At 45.5% G+C, this 25310-nt stretch overlaps 1 protein-coding gene across 1 annotated transcript in view; it reads right to left on the bottom strand.

The window, feature by feature from the left end:
• The window catches only part of lrpprc (leucine-rich pentatricopeptide repeat containing), a 70752-nt gene that overhangs the window by 35873 nt on the left and 9569 nt on the right, over positions 1 to 25310 (bottom strand). Inside the window, exons 10-23 of the mRNA XM_055890018.1 lie at positions 24952 to 25057; positions 24746 to 24853; positions 19678 to 19796; positions 19353 to 19446; positions 18453 to 18522; positions 13820 to 13847; positions 13392 to 13449; positions 11077 to 11183; positions 10772 to 10849; positions 10610 to 10669; positions 10412 to 10525; positions 10041 to 10171; positions 9504 to 9589; positions 1328 to 1535 (exon numbers count right to left, since the gene is read on the bottom strand). Coding sequence (XP_055745993.1) covers positions 1328 to 1535; positions 9504 to 9589; positions 10041 to 10171; positions 10412 to 10525; positions 10610 to 10669; positions 10772 to 10849; positions 11077 to 11183; positions 13392 to 13449; positions 13820 to 13847; positions 18453 to 18522; positions 19353 to 19446; positions 19678 to 19796; positions 24746 to 24853; positions 24952 to 25057 — 1367 coding nt within the window. The remainder of the gene's footprint in view (positions 1 to 1327; positions 1536 to 9503; positions 9590 to 10040; positions 10172 to 10411; positions 10526 to 10609; positions 10670 to 10771; positions 10850 to 11076; positions 11184 to 13391; positions 13450 to 13819; positions 13848 to 18452; positions 18523 to 19352; positions 19447 to 19677; positions 19797 to 24745; positions 24854 to 24951; positions 25058 to 25310) is intronic.

The following is a 25310-nucleotide window of genomic DNA, read 5'->3' as shown; positions in this document are numbered from 1 at the left end:
ATTGCTGCAAAGAAACCACTACTAAAGGACACCAATTAGAAGAAGAAGAGACTTGCTTGGGCCAAGAAACACGAGCAATGGACATTAGACCGGTGGAAATCTGTCCTTTGGTCTGATGAGTCCAAATTTGAGTTTTTGGGTTCCAACCACCGTGTCTTTGTGAAACACAGAGTAGGTGAACGGATGATCTCCACATGTGTGGTTCCCACCGTGAAGCATGGAGGAGGATGTGTGATGGTGCTTTGCTAGTGACACCTTCAGTGATTTATTTAGAATTTAAGGCACACTTAACCAGCATTGCAACCACAGCATTCTGCAGCGATACGCCATCCCACCTGGTTTGCGCTTAGTGGGACTATCATTTGTTTTTCAACAGGACAATGACCCAACACACCTCCAGGCTGTGTAAGGGCTATTTGACCAAGAAGGAGAATGATGGATTGCTGCATCAGATGACCTGGCCTCCACAAATCACACGACCTCAACCCAATTGAGATGGTTTGGGATGAGTTGAGTGCAGAGTGAAGGAAAAGCAGCCAACAAGTGCTCAGCATATGTGGGAACTCCTTCAAGACTGTTGGAAAATAATTCCAGGTGAAGCTAGTTGAGAGAATGCCAAGAGTGTGCAAAGCTGTCATCAAGGCAAAGGGTGGCTACTTTGAAGAAACTCAAATATAAATCAAATTATATTTTAACACTTTTTTGGTCATTACATGATTCCATGTGTTATTCCATAGTTTTGATGTCTTCACTACTATTCTACAATGTAGAAATAGTAAAAATAAAGAAAAACCCTTGAATGAGTTGGTGTCCAAACTTTTGACTGGTACAGTATATATATATATATATATATATATATATATATTTTTTTTTTTTAATGGAGGCATACTAAGACAAAAATGAATGTGACGATGTGTAAATAATAACACATTGCATGAAATGAAGAAATTCATTAAAAATGCTGGAAGTGAAAACTGAAAATAAACAATTAACTATGCAAATGAGCCAAAGCTGTGTGCATTATGGAAAAAGACACCTGGCTCAAATAGAAGCCTGTCTCTAATAAGCGCCTGTTGTATTCAGTGATTTAAACAAATAAACGCCCGGGTCATTAATTTAAGTTTTAAGGACAAAATTTAAAAATGGCCACATTATTTGAAAATACGCTATAAGTTAATATTTAAATAAGTTAAATGAGAAATAATTAAATAAATGTATTTGAACACAGGTCTGATGCTAGTTTGCAGTCTGGACACTAGAGTCTAGCCCACAAGTCCTACAGGAGTACCTGACAGCTGTTAGGACAGGAGGAGGGAGTACTACTCACGTCTCCAGGTGGGCTGAGACCAGCGGGGAGCAGAGGTTGGCGGTGGGCGTGGCCAGGCCAAGGGTGAAGATGGTGTCTTGAAGCCTGCGGACAGCTGCCACGTCCCCCTTCATGGCCGCAGCATTGAGGACGTGGAAGAGCAGGGTAACTGTGGTGTCCCTCACAACCACCTCCTTCTCCTTCATTTCCTTCAGCATGTCCACCGCCTCTGTGATTTTGGGGGAGAGATGGAGAAGAGAGTGGGGGGGGGGGGATATAAAGTCAACATGGGAGCTGGCCAAATGCATGTTGATAAAACTACAAGCGAATGCCAACATCTGACACAATTACTCAATAAATGTCAGCTAGTATTACAGTCAGTTACTTGTGGCTTAACTGCCTTGTCCTAGAGAGACTTAGGGGGCCAGGAACTACAATGGGGTGGTTAAAATAAGTAGTCAGCGCCCAATCCCACTTGATGGGAAGACTCCAAATGAAAGAGGGAGGGAAGGAGGAGACAATGTGAGAGAGAGAATGAGAGCGAGATGGGGAGAAGGTGATAAAAGGCCCCTTAGATAATTTCATGTGGGGAAAACAAACCGCTATTAAAACAGCATTTTACACCCAGCAGGAATGCAAATCGGCCCGTATAATGCCAATTTCCTGCTAATTGCTACTTGCATTTCTAAACGAGACTACAATTACCGGGCCGCTTTTTCCCGTCCCTGTGCCGAAAGCGATGGGGCTAAATTATAGGTGTGCGGCGAGTGCCCGGCGTGCCCTGGCCCCAGGTCCTACAGAGGTAATAATGGAGGCTTTTCAGCAGGCCGGGCACCCATCTGGCTGACTGGGCCATGCGGAGTGAACACTCTCCTCTTCTCATCTCTCTCCCCCGGCAGCAGTCAGCTGCTCTGTGGCAGGGCCAGACAATTAAGATGTGTTTACACTGTGTTTAGAGGCGTGCTAATGGGCTGATACCGATAGGGTCTGTTTACACCGGTGATACTAATCATCACAGCCTGGTCAGAGAAAGAAAACATCTAGCTCGCCAGTACCCACCCCATGTAAACACACAAACTAACTATTATTGGCTTTGGCCCTCAACTACCACGCATATGTGAGTTCTGGCCTCATTTGGACTCAAACCCCAATTGCTACTCACAGTGTGAGTGCTGTGGCTAGCAGACTCAATAACAGCCAGAATAGAAAGGACCCTGTGTTGACCACTACAGGTGAGTGCAGTTGGATCCCACCATCCCTCCAGTTCTGGCAGTCTAGTTCTCTGGCTAGCTATTATACCTCTTCAACCAGAGTGTTCTCTCAGGGATGAACACTCCAGTGACACGACAGCACACACACACACTGGTGTGTGCTTTGGCATCCAAATTCCAGTCTGCCTCTCAATCTCTCCCTCCCCCCTCATTTTCACGCGTTGTTATGCAAATTAAGCAAAGTCTGTGACTGTCACAGATTTAATGAAGCAAAAAGGGAAATTGGAAAGGGGAAGAGGGGTGGGGGTTCATGTGGGTCACACTGGGTTTCTAAGAGGCAGCTTTTGTTTTGTGTCTGGGGCTCATTCTGTTCTCTCCCCGGGGCGTCAGGATGGGGTGGATATGGATCTGAACACGGCCCAGTTGGGCCATGTCCCTCTGGGGTTGGGGTGACCCTACATGTACCTGTGGACATCCCCTTCACTGGATCTCTGAATATATTTCTCTATAGGATGATACTGTGGAGAGGAATCAAAGCCTTGACAAATGACAAAGAAAGCCTTGGCTGCTGTTCCCCAGAATGGTTGGCTTTTCTGCCTGCAGTCCACGGACTCATTGTGATTGAATGGTATTTGATGAAAACCTGCAGACAACTGACGAAGAAAACATGGAAAACCAGCTGTGTGGTTCTATGAAATCGAATGATAAATCAAGTACCAAGTATCAAGGGGTAGGACAACAGCAAACACTGCAGCTCTTGAGAACTGGACTAAGAGGCTAGAGTTGAATTCCTTAGCTGTAGGTATGAACTCACTGGGCCAGGGATATTTTTAAAATTTTTATTTAACCTTTATTTAACCAGGTAGGACAGTTGAGAACAAGTTCTCATTTACAACTGCGACCTGGCCAAGATAAAGCAAAGCGACAAAAACAACACAGAGTTACACATGGAATAAACAAACGTACAGTCAATAACACAAAATAAAAATCTATATACAGTGTTCCAATGTAGTAAGATTAGAGAGATAAGGCAATAAATAGGCCACAGTGGCAAAATAATTCTATTCAGCATTAACACTGGAGCGATAGATGTGCAGATGATGTGCAAGTAGAGATACTGGGGTGCAAAAGAGCAAAAATAAATAATATGGGGATGAGGTAGTTGGGTGGGCTATTTACAGATGGGCTCTGTACAGGTGCAGTGATCGGTAAGCTGCTCTGACAGCTGATGCTTAAAGTTAGTGAGGGAGATATAAGTCTCCAGCTTCAGTGATTTTAGCAAATCATTCCAGTCATTGGCTGCAGAGAAATGGAAGGAAAGGCAGCCAAAGGAGGAGTTGGCTTTGGGGGTGACCAGTGAAATATACCTGCTGGAGTGCGTGCTACGGGTGGGTGTTTCTACGGTGACCAGTGAGTTGAGATAAGGTGGGGCTTTACCTAGCAAAGACTTATAGATGACCTGGAGCCAGTGGGTTTGGCGACGAATATGAAGCGAGGGCCAGCCAACGAGATCATACAGTACGCAGTGGTGGTAGTATATGGAGCTTTGGTGACAAAACAGATGGCACTGTGATAGACTACATCCAATTTGCGGAGTAGAGTGTTGGAAGTCAAAGTCAAGGATCGGTAGGATAGTCAGTTTTACAAGGGTATGTATGAGGGTATCACTCAGCATGGGTGAAGGAGGCTTTGTTGCGAAATAGGAAGACGATTCTAGATTTCATTTTGGATCGGAGATGCTTAATGTGAGTATGGAAGGAGAGTTTACAGTCTAACCAGACACCTAGGTATTTGTAGTTGTCCACATATTCTAAGTCAGAGCCGTCCAGAGTAGTGATGCTGGACGGGCGGGCAGATGTGGGCAGCGATCGGTTGAAGAGCATGCATTTAGTTTTACTTGCATTTAAGAGCAATTGGAGGCCACGGAAGGAGAGTTGTATGGCATTGAAGCTCATCTGGAGGTTTGTTAACACACAGTGTCCAAAGATGGGCCAGAAGTATACAGAATGGTGTCGTCTGCGTAGAGGTGGATCAGAGAATCACCAGCAGCAAGAGCGACATAATTTATATATACAGAGAAAAGAGTCGGCCCGAGAATTGAACCTTGCGGCAACCCCATAGAGACTGCCAGAGGTCCGGACAACAGGCCCTCCTATTTGAGACACTGAACTCTATCAGAGAAGTAGTTGGTGAACTAGACGAGGCAGTCATTTGAGAAACCAAGGCTATTGAGTCTGCCGATAAGAATGCGGTGATTGACAGAGTCGAAAGCCTTGGCCAGGTCGATGAAGACTGCTGCACAGTACTGTCTTTTAATCGATGGCGGTTATGATATCGTTTAGTACCTTGAGTGTGGCTGAGGTGCACCCATGACCAGCTCGGAAACCAGATTGCATAGCGGAGAAGGTACGGTGGGATTTGAAATGGTCGGTGATCTGTTTGTTAACTTGGCTTTCTAAGACTTTAGAAAGAGTGTCTCCCCCTTTGAAGAGGGGGATGACCCGCAGCAGCTTTCTAATCTTTAGGTATCTCAGATGATACGAAAGAGAGGTTGAACAGGCTAGTATTTGGGGTTGCAACAATTGCAGCGGATCATTTTAGAAAGAGGTTCCAGATTGTCTAGCCCAGCTGATTTGTATGGGTCCAGATTTTGCAACTCTTTCAGAACATCAGCTATCTGGATTTGGGTGAAGGAGAAGCGGGGGAGGGACTTGGGCAAGTTGCTGCAGGGGGTGCAGAGCTGTTGGCCAGGGTAGGGGTAGCCAGGTGGAAAGCATGGCCAGCCGTAGAAAAATGCTAATTGAAATTCTCGATTGTCATGGATTTATCGGTGGTGACAGTGTTTCCTAGCCTCAGTGCAGTGGGCAGCTGGGAGGAGGTACTCTTATTCTCCATGGACTTTACAGTGTCACAAAACGTTTTCGAATTTGTGCTACAGGATGCAAATTTCTGTTTGAAAAAGCTAGCCTTTGCTTTCCTAACTGACTGTGTATATTGGTTCCTAACTTCCCCGAAAAGTTGCATATCGCAGGGGCTATTCGATGCTAATGCAGTACGCCACAGGATGTTTTTGTGCTGGTCAAGGGCAGTCAGGTCTGGAGAGAACCAAGGGCTATATCTGTTCTTAGTTCTACATTTTTTGAATGAGGCATGCTTATTTAAGAGATGGTGAGGAAAGCACTTTTAAAGAATAACCAAGCATCCTCTACTGATGGGATGTGGTCAATATCCTTCCAGGATACCCGGGCCAGGTCGATTAGAAAAGGCCTGCTCGCTGAAGTGTTTTTAGGAGCATTTCAGTGATGAGGGGTGGTCGTTTGACGGCTGACCCAATACAGACGCAGGCAATGAGGCAGTGATCGGTGAGATCCTGGTTGAAGACAGCAGAGGTGTATTTAGAGGGCAGGTTGGTCAGGATGATATCTATGAGGGTGCCCGTGTTTACGGATTTAGGCGGATTTAGGGTTGTACCAGGTCGGTTTCTTGATAATTTGTGTGAGATTGAGGGCATCTAGCTTAGATTGTAGAACGGCCGGGGAGTTAAGCATATCCCAGTTTAGGTCACCTAACAGTACAAATTCTGAAGATTGAAGGGGGGCAATCAATTCACATATGGTGTCCAGGACACAGCTGGGGGCTGAGGGGGGTCTATAACAAGCGGCAACAGTGAGACGTATTTCTGGAAAGGTGGATTTTTAAAAAGTAGAACCTTGAACTGTTTGGGCACAGACCTGGATAGCATGACAGAACTCTGCCGGCTATCTCTGCAGTAGATTGCGACTCTGCCCCCTTTCGCAGTTCTATCTTGGCGAAAAATGTTGTAGTTAAGGATGGAAATTTCAGAATTTTTGGTGGGGGAAATCTGACATTTGGATAGAACCCAAGTTAACGAGAGTGTGTGGGGGGGGGGGGGGTTAGGGGGGAAAAAAGTTCCCCGTTCCCCGACTGCCCATCAGCATGTTACACACACCAGCAGAGTTGTACTGGGGGAAGGAACATGTTAGCTAGCCTGCGAGGGAATGAGCATCCATCAGAGGAGAGACAGCTCATCTCTTCTTCTCTCCTTCCTGACGGCACCACTAATCACCACGACCAGTGGCTCGGCGCTAACATGACCAAATGGAGGCTAGGCGTCCAAGCAGACGGAGTGGTATGTATATCAGCCAAGCCAGCCAGCCAGGGATCTGAAACTCATCCAGCCACATACTGCCACGGCCAGGTAAACAAATATCACACAGGCCATTAATCCCTCTAATTTCCCTGCCTTGCGTTCCACTAGGCCCCTGCACACCCAGGGCTGTGTTTACCGGTGGACCCCACAGAGGCTTTAGCTATCCCTATGCAGGGGGATGAAGGGAAAGGTGGAGAGGTGAAGGTGGAGGTAAAGGAAGGAAGTAAGGAAAACAACAAAGCCATTAAAAGTGGGGAGCCAGTGAGCGGTCCTGCCACAAGTCATGATCTTCAGTGCGGGCCTGGCTGTCTGTAGCGCGGCCCGGTAGACCGGGGCAGCGAGGTGTGCTAATGTGGATGACAAGCCGCCGCCGCACTCACTGGGGCTAATGGCCAGCTAACCCCCCCCCTCCCTCCCTCCCTTCACAGCACCTCTGCTTGAATTCACATGCAAATTTGTGTGTGTGAAATGTTCAAGCACTTTCCCGGACATGATATGCCATTAGTATCAGGACGGATTTCTGTAATTCTGTTAAAGTAGCGCGAGTCCTGTAATTTTCTCTCGCTCTCTCTCTGTGACGGGGGGAGACAAGGCGGACAGAAGGGGGGGATGAGAGTGACACGCATCTTGAAGGAAAGAGAGAGAGGTAGCGTGAGAGAGACGGGGCACACATTTACGCTGTCACTGTGTGCACAAAGCAAAGAAGAAACACTTTTATTGTAATTGGGTCTTACATGGGCAGGCAGAAACCCACCGTGGCATTCAGATAATGGCTGGTTAATGTGGGCGTCCTGAGAGTGAGAAAAAGGCGGCTGCTGCCTGCTCCTCGCCACATGCATACAGCCTGCTCTCTGAGAAAATAATTACTCCTTCAGCAGACATTTAACTGCATCAAACACTTCCTTCACTCAGGAGTTGAACTTTGCTGTTCTTTCATATGGCTTATGGATATAGGCATCTTGTAAAGAAAGATATACAGTTGAAGTCAGAAGTTTACGTACACTTAGGTTGGAGTCATTAAAACTCGTTTTTCAAAATTCCAGAAAATTATGTCAATTAGCCTATCAGAAGCTTCTAAAGCCATGACATCATTTTCTGGAATTTTGGTGTATGTAAACTTCTGACCCACTGGAATTGTGATACAGTGAAATAATCTGTCTGTAAACAATTGTTGGAAAAATTACTTGTCAAGCAAAACTATAGTTTGTTAACAAGAAATTTGTGGAGTGGTTGAAAAACGAGTTTTAATGACTCCAACCTAAGTGTACGTAAGTGTACGTGTACCTGTGGATGTATTTCAAGGCCTACCTTCAAACTCAGTGCCTCTGCTTGACATCATGGGAAAATGAAAAGAAATCAGCCAAGACCTCAGAAAAAACATTGTAGACCTCCACAAGTCTGGTTCATCCTTGGGAGCAATTTCCAAATGCCTGAAGGTACCACATTCATCCGTACCAACAATAGTACACAAGTATAAACACCATGGGACCACGCAGCCGTCATAACGCTCAGGAAGGAGATGCGTTCTGTCTCCTAGAGATGAACGTACTTTGGTGCAAAAAGTGCAAATCAATCCCAGAACAGCAGCAAAGGACCTTGTGAAGATGCTGGAGGAAACAGGTACAAAAGTATCTATATCAACATTAAAACGAGTCCTATATCGACATAACATGAAAGGCCGCTCAGCAAGGAAGAAACCACTGCTCCAAAACCACCATTAAAAAAAACTGACTACGGTTTGCAAAAGCACATGGGGACAAAGATCGTACTTTTTGGAGAAATGTCCTCTGGTCTGATGAAACAAAAATAGAACTGTTTGGCTATAATGACCATTGTTATGTTTGGAAGAAAAAGGGGGAGGCTTGCAAGCCGAAGAACACCATCCCAACTGTGAAGCACGGGGGTGGCAGCATCATGTTGTGGGGGTGCTTTGCTGCAGGAGGCACTGGTGCACTTCACAAAATAGATGGCATCATGAGGGAGGAAAATTATGTGGATATATTGAAGCAACATCTCAAGACATCAGTCAGGAAGTAAAAGCTTGATCGCTAATGGGTTTTCCAAATGGACAATGACCCCAAGCATACTTCCAAAGTTGTGACAAAATGGCTTAAGGACAACAAAGTCAAGGTTTTGGAGTGGCCATCACAAAGCCCTGACCTCAATCCCATAGAAAATGTGTCGGTAGAACTGAAAAAGCGTATGATAGCAAGGAGGCCTACAAACCTGACTCAGTTACACCAGCTCTGTCAGGAGGAATGGGCCAAAATTCACCCAACTTATTGTGGGAAGCTTGTTGAAGGCTAGCCGAAACGTTTGACCCAAGTTAAACAATTTAAAGGCAATACACTCAATTAGTATTTGGTTGCATGTAAACTTCTGACCCACTGGGAATGTGATGAAAGAAATAAAAGCTGAAATAAATCATTCTCTCTACTATTATTCTGACATTTCACATTCTTAAAATTAAGTGGTGATCCTAACTGACCTAAGACAGGGAATTTTTACTAGGATTAAATGTCAGGAATTGTTCAAAACTGAGTTTAAATGTATTTGGCTAAGGTGTATGTAAACTTCTGACTTCAACTGTAGATGTACAGGCTTAACCAAACCACACATTTATCCCTAAAATATGACTGACCGGGAACAAGTCTGGTGTTAGCCTGCTGAGCTAAAGCCAAAGCATTAGCTCAGGTAGCTAACGGAAGTCTTCAGGTCTTAAGCATGGTGACTTTTCAGGCAAGGTTTCTCAGCAACTAACAGAAAGCAACTTCCCTCGACTATGTTGCCCTGACAGTGTCTAATGCCCACTCACCTTCCAGTCTGCCCTGCTTGGTCAGGACCTTGACTAGAGCCACGTACTTGCTGGAATCCAGTGACACAGAGGAATCCTTACGGCTCCTAGACATGGGGGGGTTGAGAGAGTTAGACCATAGATTAGAGAAATGTAAAAAAAAATATATATATTAATTAATTTGTGTGTGAAAGATCTCGAACGTGGCTGATGCAGTTCATGTCACAATTGCAACTCCCATCTCCCTACAATTCAGATTCCTCTACCCCCCCCCCCTCCCCCTCTGATGAAGCAGTGCATGGGAAAGGGAGACAGAGATTGGAGCTGAAGGTGAGTGCAGCACCGAGGCCTTTCTGTTTCTGAAAGGTTACAGATGCAGGGTGTGGGGCGAGGAGAAGAGATGGGGGTACATACGCACCGGATTCATCAGAACACCCCTGTCCACTGCTCTGGCCCGGCCAGTGCATTAACGTCTCTCCTAATCCAGCTCATGTTCAACTTTAATGCTTAGCTGGACCGAGTATAGGGGAATGTGTGTGTGTTTCCCAATCCACTTACAGCTCTCTTTTCAAGTTCAGCGCCTCTTCCACATTGTCATGGCGACAGCAGAGGTGGATGAGGGTGGCGTAGCTCCCGGCAACCATGTCTGCCTCGTGTTGTTTTTTCAGCTCCAGAGCCCTGTCCAGTTTCTGTCAGAAAGACAAGACGTCTTTAAAAATCAACCTTCATCTCAAATGCTTAATCCTAAGGCTGGACTCATAGCTCACAACTGCAGAGCCGCAATAGTCAGCCGGCCCAGTAGGACATTAACAACCCTCATTTAACTGTCTCTTACTGTCGAGCAGCAGACTATCACTCTGGAACTGAACCAGGTTTAAGCTTAACAAACATTACCCAAAAGAGAGAGGGCATGTGTGCTGAGACTGTACCTCCTCGGCACACAGAGTGAGGATGAGTTGTTTCAGGGTAGCTCCTACTGGTTTACTATCAGCCTTCAGCTCAGCCAGCCTGCTCTCCAGCACCAAAACCTTGCCATCCAGACTCTGAAAGGTAGACAGGAAAACATTACACACACTCTCCCTAAATGACCATCACCTATATCTCTAAAACACAATGAATACACTCACAACGACTCTGTTGTCTGAGAAGTTCAGAGGTTCTTGGCTGTCCACCAGGGCGATGACATCCTAAAAGAAACCAAAAGAACCACGTAAGAAAGAAACCAAAACTGCATCATTAAGAATACCTTCACATACAGCAGCTGTGAGTCAGTGATTTAGGACAGATACCTTGATGAGCTCAGGCACGTGATAGGAGTCTAGCAGGTTTCTGATCCCCCTGTAGATGTTCCCTGGGATGATGATACCCTGCAGGTCAAACACAGGAGAACAGGATTAAAATAAATTCTCTTTCACCTTGGGTTGTCCATTTTAGGAGGGGGCAGATTGCTAATCTGAAATTTGAGATTTGGGACATGGGTAATCTGAATCTCATTATCCGCATAGACAACTCTTAATCTGAGATCAATGTGTGTAAGCCTGTCAGAGGGGTTGTATTTATGAATGGGATGAGTCAAATATCTGTGTGTGTGTACCATGCTCTTCAGCTGGTTGAAGTACTGCCTGAGCTTGTCCTCCTGAGCCTGCACCTCTGCCTCAGTCATGCTGTCCATCAGGTTATAGAGAAAGTAGGACACAGCCTCTGTAGAGATGGAAGAGAGGAGTGATGTTATACGTGCACACACACACACACACACACACACACACACACAGATGGATACAAGGACATAGAACGTGGTCCCAGGATAATGGCTGTGTGTGTGTGTGTGTGTGAGAGAGAGTAGTGCTGACGGTATTCTTTGAGTGAAGCGAACAGTAATGCGTGTCGGGCGGGTGGCAGTGGGTGACAGCCTCGCACTCTGGGGCGGCCGTGCGGAGGACACAACGGGAAGTGACACGGATAACTGTCTCCATCTCTCCCACCAGCACTGCAGCCCGGTCAGACCACACACACAGACACGGAGAGACACAGCCGCGCCACACACACTGAAAGACACACATTCCTGACAAACTAGACTGAGACGCAGGCTGTTTGTTCAGCACTGTGTCAGCAGCCTGGGCCCATTTTCCCTGACAGACAGGCTGTCCCTCTGGCCAGGTCTCACACCCACCCTAGGACATGAACGTGCAAACAGTCTTCATAACGCAGAGTGAGCGCATCAGCAGACTCCTGCAACGGAGACTGCAGATATATACGCAGTGAACGCATAGACAGAGACACAGACACAGAGCCCTCAAAGTATTTATACCCCTTGAGCACCCACCACCTTTTGTTTGTTATAACCCCAATTTGAAAAAGGATTCAATTGAGATGTGCCACTGATCTACACACAATAATCCACAATGTCAAAGTGGAATTTTGTTTAAGAAATGTTTACAAATTAATGAAAAATTTAAAGCAGAAATGTCTTTAGTCAATAACCTTCAACGCCTTTGTTATGGCAAGCCTAAATAGATTCAGGAGTAAACATGTGCTTAACAAGTCACATGTACTCACTGTGTGCAATAATAGTGGTTTACATTATTTTTTTATGAGTACTCCATCTCTACCCCACACATTCAATTATATGTAAGGTTCCTCAGTCGAATAGTGAATTTCAAGCAAAGATTCAACCACAAGGGAGGTTTTCCAATGTCTCGCAAAGAAGCGCACCTATTGGTAGATGGTGCATCAATACACCCAGTCACTACAAAGTAACCGGCAACTGAGTTAGGAAGGACGCCCGAGGAAGGAAACCACTCAGGATTTTCACCATGAGGCATATGGTGATTTTAATGGCTGAGAGAGGATGGAACAACATTGAAGTTAGTCCACAATACTAACCTAAAATGACAGTGAAAAGGAAGTATGTACAGAATAAAAAATATTCAAAAACATGTATCCTGTTTGCATTAAGGCACTAAAGTAATAGTGCAAACAAAAAGAAACTTCAAAGAAATGTACTTTTTGTCCTAAATACAAAGCATGATGTTTGGGGCAAATCCAACACATCACTGAGTACTACACTTCATATGTTCAATCATGGTGGTGGCTGCATCATGTAATGGATATTCTCGTCATCGGCAAGGACTAGTTTAAAAAAAAGAAAGTAATGGAGAAACGCACAGCGAAACTCCTAGAGGAAAACCTGGTTCAGTCTGCTTTCCAACAGACACTGGGAGACAAATTTACCGTTCAGAGGACAATAAAAAAAACACAAGGCCAAATCTACACTGGAGTTGCTTACCAAGATGACATTGAATGTTCCTGAGTGGCCTAGTTACAGTTTTGACTTAAATTGGAATGAAAATCTATGGCAAGACTTGAAAATGTCTAGCAATGATCAACAACCAACTTGACAAAGCTTGAATAAAAATGGGCAAATATTGTACAATTCAGGTGTGCAAAGCTTACAGAGACTGACCCAAAAAGATTCACAGCTGTAAATCGCTGCCAAAAGGTGATTCTAACATGTATTGACTCAGGGGGTTGAATATCTAATAAAGATAGTGTTTTAATTTTTCATGAATCTTTAAAAAAATGTAAAACATTTTCTTCCACTGACAGAATTGTGTAGATCGTTGAAAAACAATTAAATCCCAATTTCTAACAAAATGTGGAAAAAGTCAAGGGGTGTGAATACATTCTGAAGGCACTGTACAGACATGCACACAAATACTTGACTGTCCCGTGTGGCTCAGTTGGTAGAGAATGGAACTTGCAGCGCCAGAGTTATGGGGCACCAGCACAAATAAAGTATGAAAATGTATGCGCTCACTACCGGATTAGAGTATGCTAAACGAGTCCAACACAAAAAAAATAGATAGTGTTCTTATGGCCAGATATTCATCCATTCACAAATGATCTTACCAGCAGATCCTGTAGCTCCCTGAGAGAAACGATCATCTTTGTACAGCAGCTCAGTGATCTGAAAACAAACACAACCTTAAGAGATGCATCTCATACAAAGACACACCTACATACAAATCGCATAGCATCACACCTGAATAGTGAAAACTCATGCCCCAGAATTATATAGCAGTCATATTGTTGCCTTTTAAAATTCATCAATACAATCAACAGGGGAACGGTTAGAAAAAAAACATTGCAGAAATAAATATCTATAAAACTGGTAATAGTCTAGAGGTCATCCAAATTGCAATCAAGATTTTATATGTCATACATTTCTACCTGCAACATTCTGAACCTTCCACCTGCTTCAATAAACCCCTGACAGTTTCTCCCAGCCGATTATGAACAGAGCTGAAACCAAGCAGCAGTGCTGTGCATTGTCTTACCTTGGCCATGCTCTCCAGATCGTCAGACCTGTAGGGGGCAGCAGAGGACAAGACATCAGGATACAAGGACACCGACAGAAATAAGCACACAGAATCAGGATACTTTGGCTGACAGAGGCAGCCCAATTCTGAATTTTCTTTACCTAGTTCTCAAAACATATATCTGATGTGATTGGTCAAAGACCAATTTGTGGAGAAAGAAATTATGAGAATTAGGTTGCCTGTGTAAGCGCAGCCACATACAGTACTAGTCAAAAGTTTGGACACCTACACATTCATGGGTTTTTCTTTATTTTGACTATTTTCTACATTGTAGAATAATAATGAAGACATCACAACTATGAAATAACACATATGGAATCATGTAGTATCCAAAAACGTGTTCAGTAATCTAATCAAAATATATTTTATATTTGAGATTCTTCAAAGTAGCCACCCTTTGCCTTGATGACAGCTTTGCACACTCTTGGCATTCTCTCAACCAGCTTCATGAGGTAGTCACCTGGAATGCATTTCAATTAACAGGTGTGCCTTGTTAAAAGTACATTTGTGAAATTTCTTTCCTTCTTAATGCGTTTGAGCAAATCAGTTGTGTTGTGACAAGGTAGGGTTGGTATACAGAAGGATAGTCCTATTTGGTAAAAGACCAAGTCGATTTTATGGCAAGAACAGCTCAAAAAAGCAAAGAGGAACGATAGTTCATCATTACTTTAAGACATGAATGTAGCCATCTTCAAACGCCCAGAAAAGGCTACTCTCCTCGATGTTATCCTCACAAATAATCCTGATAGGTATCAGTCTGGTGTTTTCTGTAATGACCTTAGTGATCACTGTTTTACAGCCTGTGTTCGTAATGGCTGATCAGTGAAAAGACCTGTCCTGATTTGTCATAGATACTTGATAAAAAACTTTAATGAGCAAGCCTTCGTTCATGACCTGGCCTCTGTAAATTGGTATAGAATCAGCTTGATCCCTTCTGTCGAAGATCCTTGGAACTTCATTTTCAATATTTTCAATGATATTGTTAACAAACACACGCCCCTCAAGAAAATGAGAATTAAAAATAGGTTCAGCCCCTTGTTCGACCGTGATCTTGTGGAGTTACTACACCTCTAGAATTGCATTTGACGAAAGGCTCGGCACACTCATACTGACTGGCTGACTGGCTCTCGTTCAGGCAAATGAGAAATAAGTGCACTCAGGCTATCCGGAAGGCCAAAGTTAGTTACTTTAAGGAGCATTTCTCTCTCTGTGGGTCTAACCCCAAGAAGTTCTGGAGAACGGTTAAAGACATAGAAAATAAACCCTCCTCCTCACAGCTGCCCATGCCCTTAATGTTGATGAGGTGGTTGTTACTGACAAGAAGCACATGGCTGAGCTCTTTAAATCACCACTTCATTAAGTCAGGATTCAAATTTGACTCAGCCATGCCTCCCTGCCTGTCCAACATTTCCTCATCTCCCACCCCTTCTAATGCGACTATCCCCAATGCTTCTCCCTCTTTTCCCCCTGCCCCGCTACAAAGTTTCCCCCTGCAGGCAGTCACTGAGTCACTGAGGTGCTAAAGGAGCTCCTTAAACTTTACACCAAAAAAAACATCTGGGTCAGATGGTTTAGACCCTTTCTTCTTTAAAAAGTTCATTTTTTATTTATTTAACTAGGCAAGTCAGTTAAGAAAAATATCTTATTTACAATGACGGCCTACCCCGGACGACGCTGGGCCAATTGTGAGCCGCCCTAAGGGACTCCCAATCACGGCCGGATGTGATACATCGCCAAGCCTGTCTCTCCTTTCTGGGGAGGTTCCCATTGCTTGGAAGGCAGCCACAGCTCGTCCTTTATTTAAAGGGGGTGATCAAGCTGATCCAAACTGTTATATGTCTATTTCGCCGTTTATCAAAAAAGTTTTGGAAAAACGTGAAAATAAATCAACAGACTGGCTTTCTTGATGTCTATAGCATTCTCTCGGGTATGCAATCTGATATCCACTCAGGTTATGGATGTGTCACTGCAACCTTAACGGTCCTCAATGATGTCATCATTGCCCTCGATTCTAAGCAATATTGTGCTGCTATTTTTATTGACTTGGCCAAAGCTTTTGATATGGTAGACCATTCCATTCTTGTGGGCTAGCTAAGGAGTATTGGTGTCTCTGAGGGTCTTTGGCCTGATTTGCTAACTACGTCTCTCAAAGAGTGTAGTGTATTAAGTCAGAAAATCTGCTGTCTCAGCCACTGCCTGTCACCAAGGGAGTAGCCCAAGGCTCAAACCTAGGACCCACGCTCTTCTCAATTCACATCAACAACATAGCTCAGGCAGTAGGAAGCTCTCTCATCCATTTATATGCAGATGACAGTCTTATACTCAGCTGGCTCCTCCCTGGATTTTGTGTTAAATGCTCAACAACAAAGCTTTCCTAGTGTCCAACAAGCTTTTTCTACCCTTAACCTTGTTCTGAACACATCCAAAACAAAGGTCATGTGGTTTGGTAAGAAGAATGCCCCTCCTCCCACAGGTGTGATTACTACCTCTGAGGGTTTAGAGCTTGAGGTAGTCACCTCATACAAGTACTTGGGAATACGGCTAGACGGTGCACTGTCCTTCTCTCAGGACATATCAAAGCTGCAGGCTAAAGTTAAATCTAGACTTGGTTTCCTCTATCGTAATCGCTCCTCTTTCACCCCAGCTGCCAAACTAACCCTGATTCAGATGACCCTCCTACCCATGCTAGATTACGGAGACATAATTTATAGATCGGCAGGTAAGGGTGCTCTCTAGCGGCTAGATGTTCTTTACCATTCAGCCATCAGATTTTCCACCAATGCTTCTTATAGGACACATCACTGCACTCTATACTCCCCCGTAAACTGGTCATCTCTGTATTCCCGTCGCAAGACCCACTGGTTGATGCTTATTTATAAAACCCTATTAGGCCCTGGCCTCCACAATCACCCAACCTCAACCCAATTGAGATGGTTTGGGGTAAGTTCGACCGCAGAGTGAAGGAAAAGCATCCAGCAAGTGCTGAGCATATGTGGGAACTCCTTCAAGACTCATGAAGCTGGTTGAGAGAATGCCAAGTGTGCAAAGCTGTCATCAAGTCAAAGGGTGGCTACTTTGAAGAATCTCAAATATGTTTTGTTTTTTGCACTTTTTTGGTTACGTGATTCCATATGTGTTATTCTATAGTTGACGTCTTCACTATTATTCTACAAAGTAGAAATTAGTAAAAATAAAGAAAAACCCTTGAATGAGTAGGTGTCCAACCTTTTGACTGGTATTGTACATACACAGGAATCAGCACAGAGACATACAGCAAGCTTCTATAAGAACAATATGACAGATTACTGACATATGAGTCCCAATGGAACATGACAACTCTGTTAATGTCACATGGCAAATCACCAGTAAACAGACAGGGATGACAAGAGCCTGGGCCTTCTGAAGGAGCAAACTATCAATTCTGAATGCTCTAACAGAGATACATGATCACTGAAAACAATGCAACAGGGATAGAGATATATACACACACACACACAGGACAGAGAAGAGGACTGCCACTTTGCCTTGACAAATCATCTGAGGAAGAGAGGAACTTGACTGAAGGGAAGAAAAGAGGCACCCTACACAGTATTTAGATGAATAGTCACCCGAAAACCATGTCAGACACACCCACACAAAACGATTCCTAAATTATGATGACACAGCCGTGCGTATGTGGCGTTGTCAGCTGGTTTAAGAGAGGCACAGAGACGAGAAGAGGGTGGATGGGGGAGTGGGGTCTTTAATGATTAAATTATCCCTTGACCTTGCTCTGACAGAAGCAGGTTGTGGAGTGTAGTGACATGGCTCTGACACAGCACACCCTACCCAGTGACACCCCGCTCTTCTTTGGCGTCAACCCCAATTATGGGCATAACAGGCCGCCTGCCAACGACAACACCGCGAGGCTCACAGCTGAATCTATAACAGACAGCCAGTCTACCAGGAACATCGTCCAGAGACCAGTGAGGAACGAGTGCAGATGTAGTCAAAATCATTCGCATGACATTCATCTAGAAACTTGTCAATCTTCCTCCTGAGGAGGTGATGATGTTTCTAACATCTGCAATATCAGCCCTTTTAACTATAATTTCATAGTCATAACTAACGAGTGTGTGTATATTGGTGTGAGGGGAGGACAGTACAGCAGCGCACAAACACCAGTAAGTATGCCAGGACCTCTGGGCTCCCTGGGGGGGTCAAAACAGATGAGGGCAGGAGGAGTGGGTGTACAGCGTAAACATGTACATCATTGCCCTCCTGCCTGTAGCCTGCCTACAGACCTCAGGCTGGGTAGGGGCAGGGCACAGCCTTAGGGGCAGGGCTCAGAGTACCCTCATTAACATATATCCCAGGGTGCTCCTGGGCCAGGGCTGCAGGTCAGGACCACTGACTGACTGTGTCCATATGCATGAGGCGGCCAGGGCCCGGAACTGGGTGACCTGCTACAGGGAGAACAAAACTGCAGTCTAACTCACTCACTGACAGAGGGGGAGAAGGCAAACCAACACATTTGCACACACACTTTACACTTGTAAAGACAAACAGAGCACTCTTACTGTAAAAACAGTTACCACGTAAGAGAACTCACCTTCTGAAGCCCTGGATGAGACTTCCTCTGAAGGTACTCAGGTCCAGGGCAGGGAACGAGGGAGCAGACACTGGAGAGGGAGTGAGAAACAGACACATTCTGAGGAGTACACTAAGGATGTTTGGTTTCCCAAAGCCTTTATAGATAGAAGTGACATGTCAATGTGGTGTGAAAGACCAATAAGACGAAAGAGAAATATCCAAGCAACCAGATGGACAAAAAAAGAGGTGTGTGACAGATTAAGTGAATGAGAGCAAACGGGTAGAGCGAACGAGCATCCATTATTAAACACCCCTCCACCTCATCCCCTCCCATCGCTCTTCACCTCCACCAGTTTAGGCGCGTTGCTCCCTCGATCCCCCGCTCCGCCAAACATATTCACACACTAATCACTTAAAAGCCCTGATGAGCTAGGAGTGTACGCGGAGCGGAGAGAGAGCGAAAGAGAGAGAAGAGCAGGCGAGAGACCGCTCTCTGATGGGGCAATTAGGCTCCAGGCAAAACAGAGGCCAGATGCTGATGACGAGAGTCAACTCCCCGGTGCATCCTACATAACCCAACCCTGGGCCCAGAGAGTTACGCTAGGTAGATAGTGCCTCTTGAACGTCTCTGTGAACTATGAGTGACTAGGAATGGGGCCATCATGAATGTATGTTGGTGTACATAAGTGAACAAAGAAGGTGCATTAGACATGATTACGGGCATAACGACCTGTAATAGATGTATGTTGGTGTACATGATTGAGGATAACAACTAATACAGTAAAGATAGTGATGAAAACAAGGGAAGTGCATTAGACATGATTATCGGCATAATGACCTGTAATAGATGTGTGTTTTGACATGTTGAATGGACAGAGGAAGCCATTAAGACAGAGTTGAAATACAGGTAGATACTCACTCATAACCAACAGTCCTGCCAGGTTCCCACTACCAGCCTTAGAGCGCATCTCAGAGGACAAGAAACCTTCAGACTCCAAGGAGCAGCCCATTTCCTACAACAAATACACACCATTCACATGAACACATAAAAATATATAAAATGCAACCATACACACACACACAATCAGAAATGAGCAACACACGTACACATCTCATCTTGGCTGTCCATTGAAGACGATGAGGGATGCTCCTCTTGTGCATGGGTGGGGTAGTGCTTCAGGCACTGGTGCCACTTCATGTGGAGGCCACCCACCCTACACACCCACCCACCCTACACACCCTACCTTGAATGCGTCCCGGGCAGCGTCTATGTTCGGGAAAGCAGGCAGGACGTAGAAGGACATTGTCTCTACATCAGCTGGTACATCCACTTCCTGCATGCCCTTCAACACCTCCATGATCCCTGGAGGAACATCAGCACAGACTAGCATACCCAGCTCTGCTACAGCACAGACTAGCATACCCAGCTCTGCTGCAGCACAGACTAGCATACCCAGCTCTGCTGCAGCACAGACTAGCATACCCAGCTCTGCTGCAGCACAGACTAGCATACCCAGCTCTGCTACAGCACAGACTAGCATACCCAGCTCTGCTACAGCACAACAGTGGACATCAGGGATAGTGTCAATCCCATTTCCAATTCCAGTCAATTCAGGAAGCACACTGAAATTCCAATACCAATTTCCTTTAATGCTTTTGAGTGAGGAACATTTGGAATAGGGTTTACTTTCGGAGTTGACGGGAATTTAAATAGAAATGGACCCCAACCCTGCAGCATCCAGTGGTTGAGGGGCCGGGCTCCAAACCCATTACCACCACCCTGCTCTCCTCACAAGCCTCCGCCCCAGGTACACATGCATATGGAACAGGCACTTTGCTGCCTAGGCCTGGATGGACATGAGGCCAAGAGTGGAAGGAACCAGTGTGACTGTGTGCGCGCGTTTCTCAGGGTGAGAAATACCTAGCTATGTTTTCATGTATGTTTCCATGCAGACTTCAGCAAAAGTGTTTCAGTGATGTATGTGAGCGCAGAGACATATCCTGGCTCCCTCACTCTGTGTGTGTGTGTGTGTGTGTGTGTGTTTACACTCCACTCAGGCCCACACAGCTCTCTGTATCTCAGTCCTCTTGGGAAGGTCTCTGTTCACCTGGTAATACCCTCCACTGCCCCAAAACACACCTGAATAAAAGATAAGGACCTGCTTTTATCCACCATTAAAACCTAACTTAGGAGCCCCAGCCGGGGGTGGAGAAGGAGAGAGGGGTAGCATTAACCAGGTAGGCACCTGGCTCACTCAGGCCACTCCATCATATGTCCTTCATTCACCCCTCTCTCCCTCACAGCTCACTGCCCTCACTGCTTTCAAGAAAAAAGAAAGAGAAAAAAAAGTCGATCTGATGCTTTCTTCTCAATGGAGCCTGTGAGTGTGCTCTCCTCTCATCCTTTCTTCATTTTTTTATGAAAGGAGAAGAGCACCTGTTTTCCTGTTGAATAATCTATGATCCATTTCTTGGCGAGCCAGACTGATAGAAAACATGTCAATGGAGCTGGTAAGTGTCAGTCCCATGTTTTATGAGCTGAAATAAAAGAGCCCAGAAATGTTCCATACGCACAAAAAGCTTATCTCTCTCAAATGTTATGAATACATTTGTTTACATCCCTGTTAGTGAGCATTTCTCCTTTGCATGTTGACTGCAGGAATGTCCACCAGAGCTGTTGCCAGAGAACTGAATGTTAATTTCTCTACCATAAGCCACCGCCGTCATTTTCAAGAATTTGGCAGTACGTCCAACCGGCCTCACGTATAACCACGCCAGCCCAGGACCTCCACATGCGGCTTCTTCACCTGCAGGATCATCTGAGACCAGCCACCCGGACAGCTGATGAAACTGAGGAGTACTTCTGTCTGTAATAAAGCCCTTTGGTGGGGAAAAACTCATTCTGATTGGCTGGGCCTGGCTCCCCAGTAGGCGGGCCAGTCATATAAAATCCATAGGTTAGGGCCCTATTAAAATGATTTAAATTGAATGATTTCCTTATATGAACTGTAACTCAGTCAAATTGTTGAAATTGTTGCGTTGGTATTTATATATTCAGTATATACTGTATATGACCTGGTTCTCACATGAGATTCTAGAATCAGCACTTTTTCACTAATGCAAGTGTGCGAGGGAGTGAGATGCTTTTAAAAGCAGCAAGGCAGGCGCTGGTTCAGTGGTTACTTGGTGAACTAACGCCAAACATCGGGGTTACAAACAGGCTTCATATACACGTTCATAAACTCACTGCATAAAGTAGAATTAATGATCCTTTTGATATTTAGGTAAAAGGTGTTAAGACAGGTTAGCGAACATTTCTTTTTAGCTTTTTCCAAGTGCACTTCATCTTACAAATTAAGCAGGATTCACACTGTGGGAATATCTAGCCCTCTAATATTGCACAGGTGAGGCATGAGACAGGCTGGAGCACAACAGAGGAACTTCACAGTGACTGACAAGACTGACTCCTTGGGACTGAAGGCTTACTTCTCATCTTAGACATCCTGATACATGCGCAGGCCAGACTATAACTACATGTCCACTGAGGCAGAGGAGACTAGATGACAAGCCCTCTGAGTCAAGATATTGACAAATAGAAAGGGAAGATGAAAGAAGAGAATAGCAAGGAGAGGACCAGAATTAAGTGAACTGGTTGCTATTTCTTACACTCCTCCTCTGTCCTTGAAATGAGTACCTGTACCTTCTCTGCCTCGCTCTCCCTCTCTCTCCCTCCATCCGTCGCTCTCGTTTTTGTCTCTTGGAGTACAGGTGGCTGTGACGATGTCAGATGGAATCACTTCTTGTTCCATTAATTACCACACTAGCACTCACAGGGTGGACTGAGGGATGGCAGGAGAGGAAGTGGTGAGAGCTGGGTTAGAGGGAGAGGGGGCATTTGTTGAAGAGGTCGAGGAGAGTTGGTTGGGGACGGGGGGGAATAGACTGGATGCCTGGTGGCAGACGGGGGCTTTAATCGGCACCTCACAAAACATAAAAGCATCTTCGTAAAGCAGAGGCGAACAGAGGCGGCTCGCCGCACCACTTTCTCGCTCTCTCCCTCTCGCCGTTGTCACAAGTGATAAGCGCGCGATCCCTGCTCGGGAGTGACAAGCCGGCCGTGGCTCACGGCTGGTGGGAACAAAAGCAGAGCATATGCTTCCTCAAACTCGCCTGCCCAAATCCACACCTCATCAAAATGCTAAGTTTTTTTGCCCCCGCTCCTGCCCGCCAGTGACACCTGTGGACAGAAAGTGACATGGCGCTTAATATTTCATGCCGGTGCACAGTGGTGCGGGTAATCCAAAGTGAATTCCCTCAGAGCGCTCGCATTTACATGAAATCAAGTCACTCCGCATCAGTCACATCACCTCCACCACGCTGACCCCGAACGCTTTTACACACACACACGGATGGACACAAACACGCCCCTCCTGCAGCCATAGAGCGGCTGCATCATTCATGAGGGTTAACGCTAACAACACAGGGACAACCAGAGTATAAAAGAAAGAGAAGTTTCTTTGTTTCCGCTAAGCGGTCTGACAACTAAATGGATGTCCGAAATGTTCAAACCAGGGTGGAGTCTGCTAACACGCTACTCTGAACCTTCTGAAGCAGACATTCTCACCTATAACTAAGACTCAAAAAACAAAAAAACTATGTATCGCTTCTCAAAGGCAGAACATTTTGTGACATGACGATGTCCAAATGTGGTCATTATGACACGAATTTGAACTGGCCTTGGACCATTTCAGTCTAGCCATTTATCTTTCTGAAATAAAGTAGCAACACAATCAATCATTTTCTATATCAGTATATGAAAACACTCCCAATCACTGTTGAAGGATAAACCACTCCTAAACCTCCTTCTCCCATGAGGCCTTGTAGTTTCTTCAGGGCTGAAACTGGACTATAGGAAACTAGAGGCTTCCACAGCCACTGTAGCAGAATGACCTGTGACCCCTACACCCACAGGAGTAGGTAGGGGGTGGGGGATTAAACCCCTCAGGATACCGTCCCCCAATCCCCACCAAAAAGGGGGACCCAATCCTTTCCCCCTCAGGGCAGGGTAGAGGTCACATCAGCCTCCTCCTCATATGAGAGAAGAGCATCGCTTAGATAAACCTGCCATTATGCTAATTCACTGAGGGACGTTGAAAAGGAGTGAGGTAGCGCGAAAGATGGAGTGCAGCAGAGCAACAAAAGGGGAAGAAAGGAAAGTACAGTTTGACAGTCAGACAACCAAAACAACTTCCAGTCCTGGGCCTGTTTTAGTCTAGGAGAATAAGAACGTACATTAGTTATCCTGCGACCTTCCTTGACCTTTACCAAGATCTATTCCGAGAGGTCCCCTGAGAAAAACGGGGGGGGGTCATCATCTGTTCCGTTCTGCCTGGAGTGCCCTCTCTCCATCTCAGGCTCAGATCCGACCTCTTTCCCCCCACTTGCCCCCAAACCAGTGAAATCGTTCCAGGGTGGACCACTCTGGCCCATAAATATTTGACAGGCCCTGCTCTTCTAAAAGCCCCTTAAAAAGGAGTGGTCTGGAGAAGTCATAACCTGGCCAAGGCCTGAGTATGCTGTGGGCTCCAAGAGTCTCTCTATCCAGAGAGTACTACATAAAGCCTGTATCTCTACAGTAGACAGACACACAGCAGCATTGGCCCTCACATTAGGCTCTCACATACACATATGCCTTTCTACCACAGTGACTTAAAACCAATACCTCAACTATCTTCAATCCCTTCTAAAAATGCACACATTTTAGAACAACTATTTCAAGCATCAGAGCATCTAGTTCCAGGAGTGCCTCTCTCATAAAATATATGGATGGTATTGGAGCGACAGAGAAGTCTGTGGGTGTACGTCATGTGAGTGACCTCTCAGACAGTGACATCAGACAGGTCCCATCATGCCCTGTGGTGGGTTAGGGATCAGACCCGGCGCCCACCAGGGAGTGGTATGGAGGCGTCGCCATCCACAAAGCCGTGACGGACAGCTTCCTCACTCATTCTGAACCCTGTCACTCTCTGTGTTAGCCCCATGAAGAGGAGAGCGACCCAGGGACACCCTGGCAAGTGAAGCTAACATGGGTGGTCAACTTGGAACGTCAATCTACTACAATGGTCAGTCCAGAGGGTGGTACTGGTTCATATCTGCATCTCCAACCAGAAAGCATGAATGGGCTAAACAAATAAAGATGGAGGGTTCTATCGAGAGAACACTGGAGCTGAAATGACCCATCCAATCCCTATTTATCAGTATTTTATATCAAATGGTTTCGTGTTTGTAGGTTTTAAAATCACATTTCCATACCTGTTGTGTTCTGGTCCTTGGCATGTTGTGTGAGGAGGGGCCAAAAGTAGTGGGGTCTGATGGGTTGCCCCTGTTCCTTCATCATCTTCATCACCTCCACTGCAGTAGCTGGAGAAAAGGAGGGAATATTAAGAGAGATGAAGAACTTCCTCGGCTGTGTAGCCTCCTACTCCTTCCTGTGCATTTCTCAGAAGGATGTAGCGTACCAGTCTTCTTGGCCTCCAGGCAGCAGTAGAGGGTGAACTGCAGGGGAGTAGCGTGGTAGCTGGAGTCCTGCAGCTCCTTGCAGTAGCGCGCCATCTTATCCACTGGCTAAAAACACAGACAGATGGACATTTATTGAGCAGCTCATTTGTAGAATCCGGTGTCGTAGATAAGGGTTGGAACTAAAGTGTGCAGAAGGGTAGCTCTCCAGGAGGCGAGCTTGGGCAATCCTGGTCTAGAACCATTGTTTCCCCTAGGATTGTTTTCAACAGTGGTGGCAAAGTTAGCGGGGGGAACGTGGTGGTGGCCGTGGCCAATGGTGCGGTTTTAGAGGCTCCCCTCTTGACCGCAGAGGCAATTT

Source organism: Salvelinus fontinalis, chromosome 30 (genome assembly GCF_029448725.1).
Source record: "Salvelinus fontinalis isolate EN_2023a chromosome 30, ASM2944872v1, whole genome shotgun sequence".
In the NCBI taxonomy this organism is placed as follows: domain Eukaryota; kingdom Metazoa; phylum Chordata; class Actinopteri; order Salmoniformes; family Salmonidae; genus Salvelinus; species Salvelinus fontinalis.
This window is presented reverse-complemented; position numbering and strand designations above follow the sequence as displayed.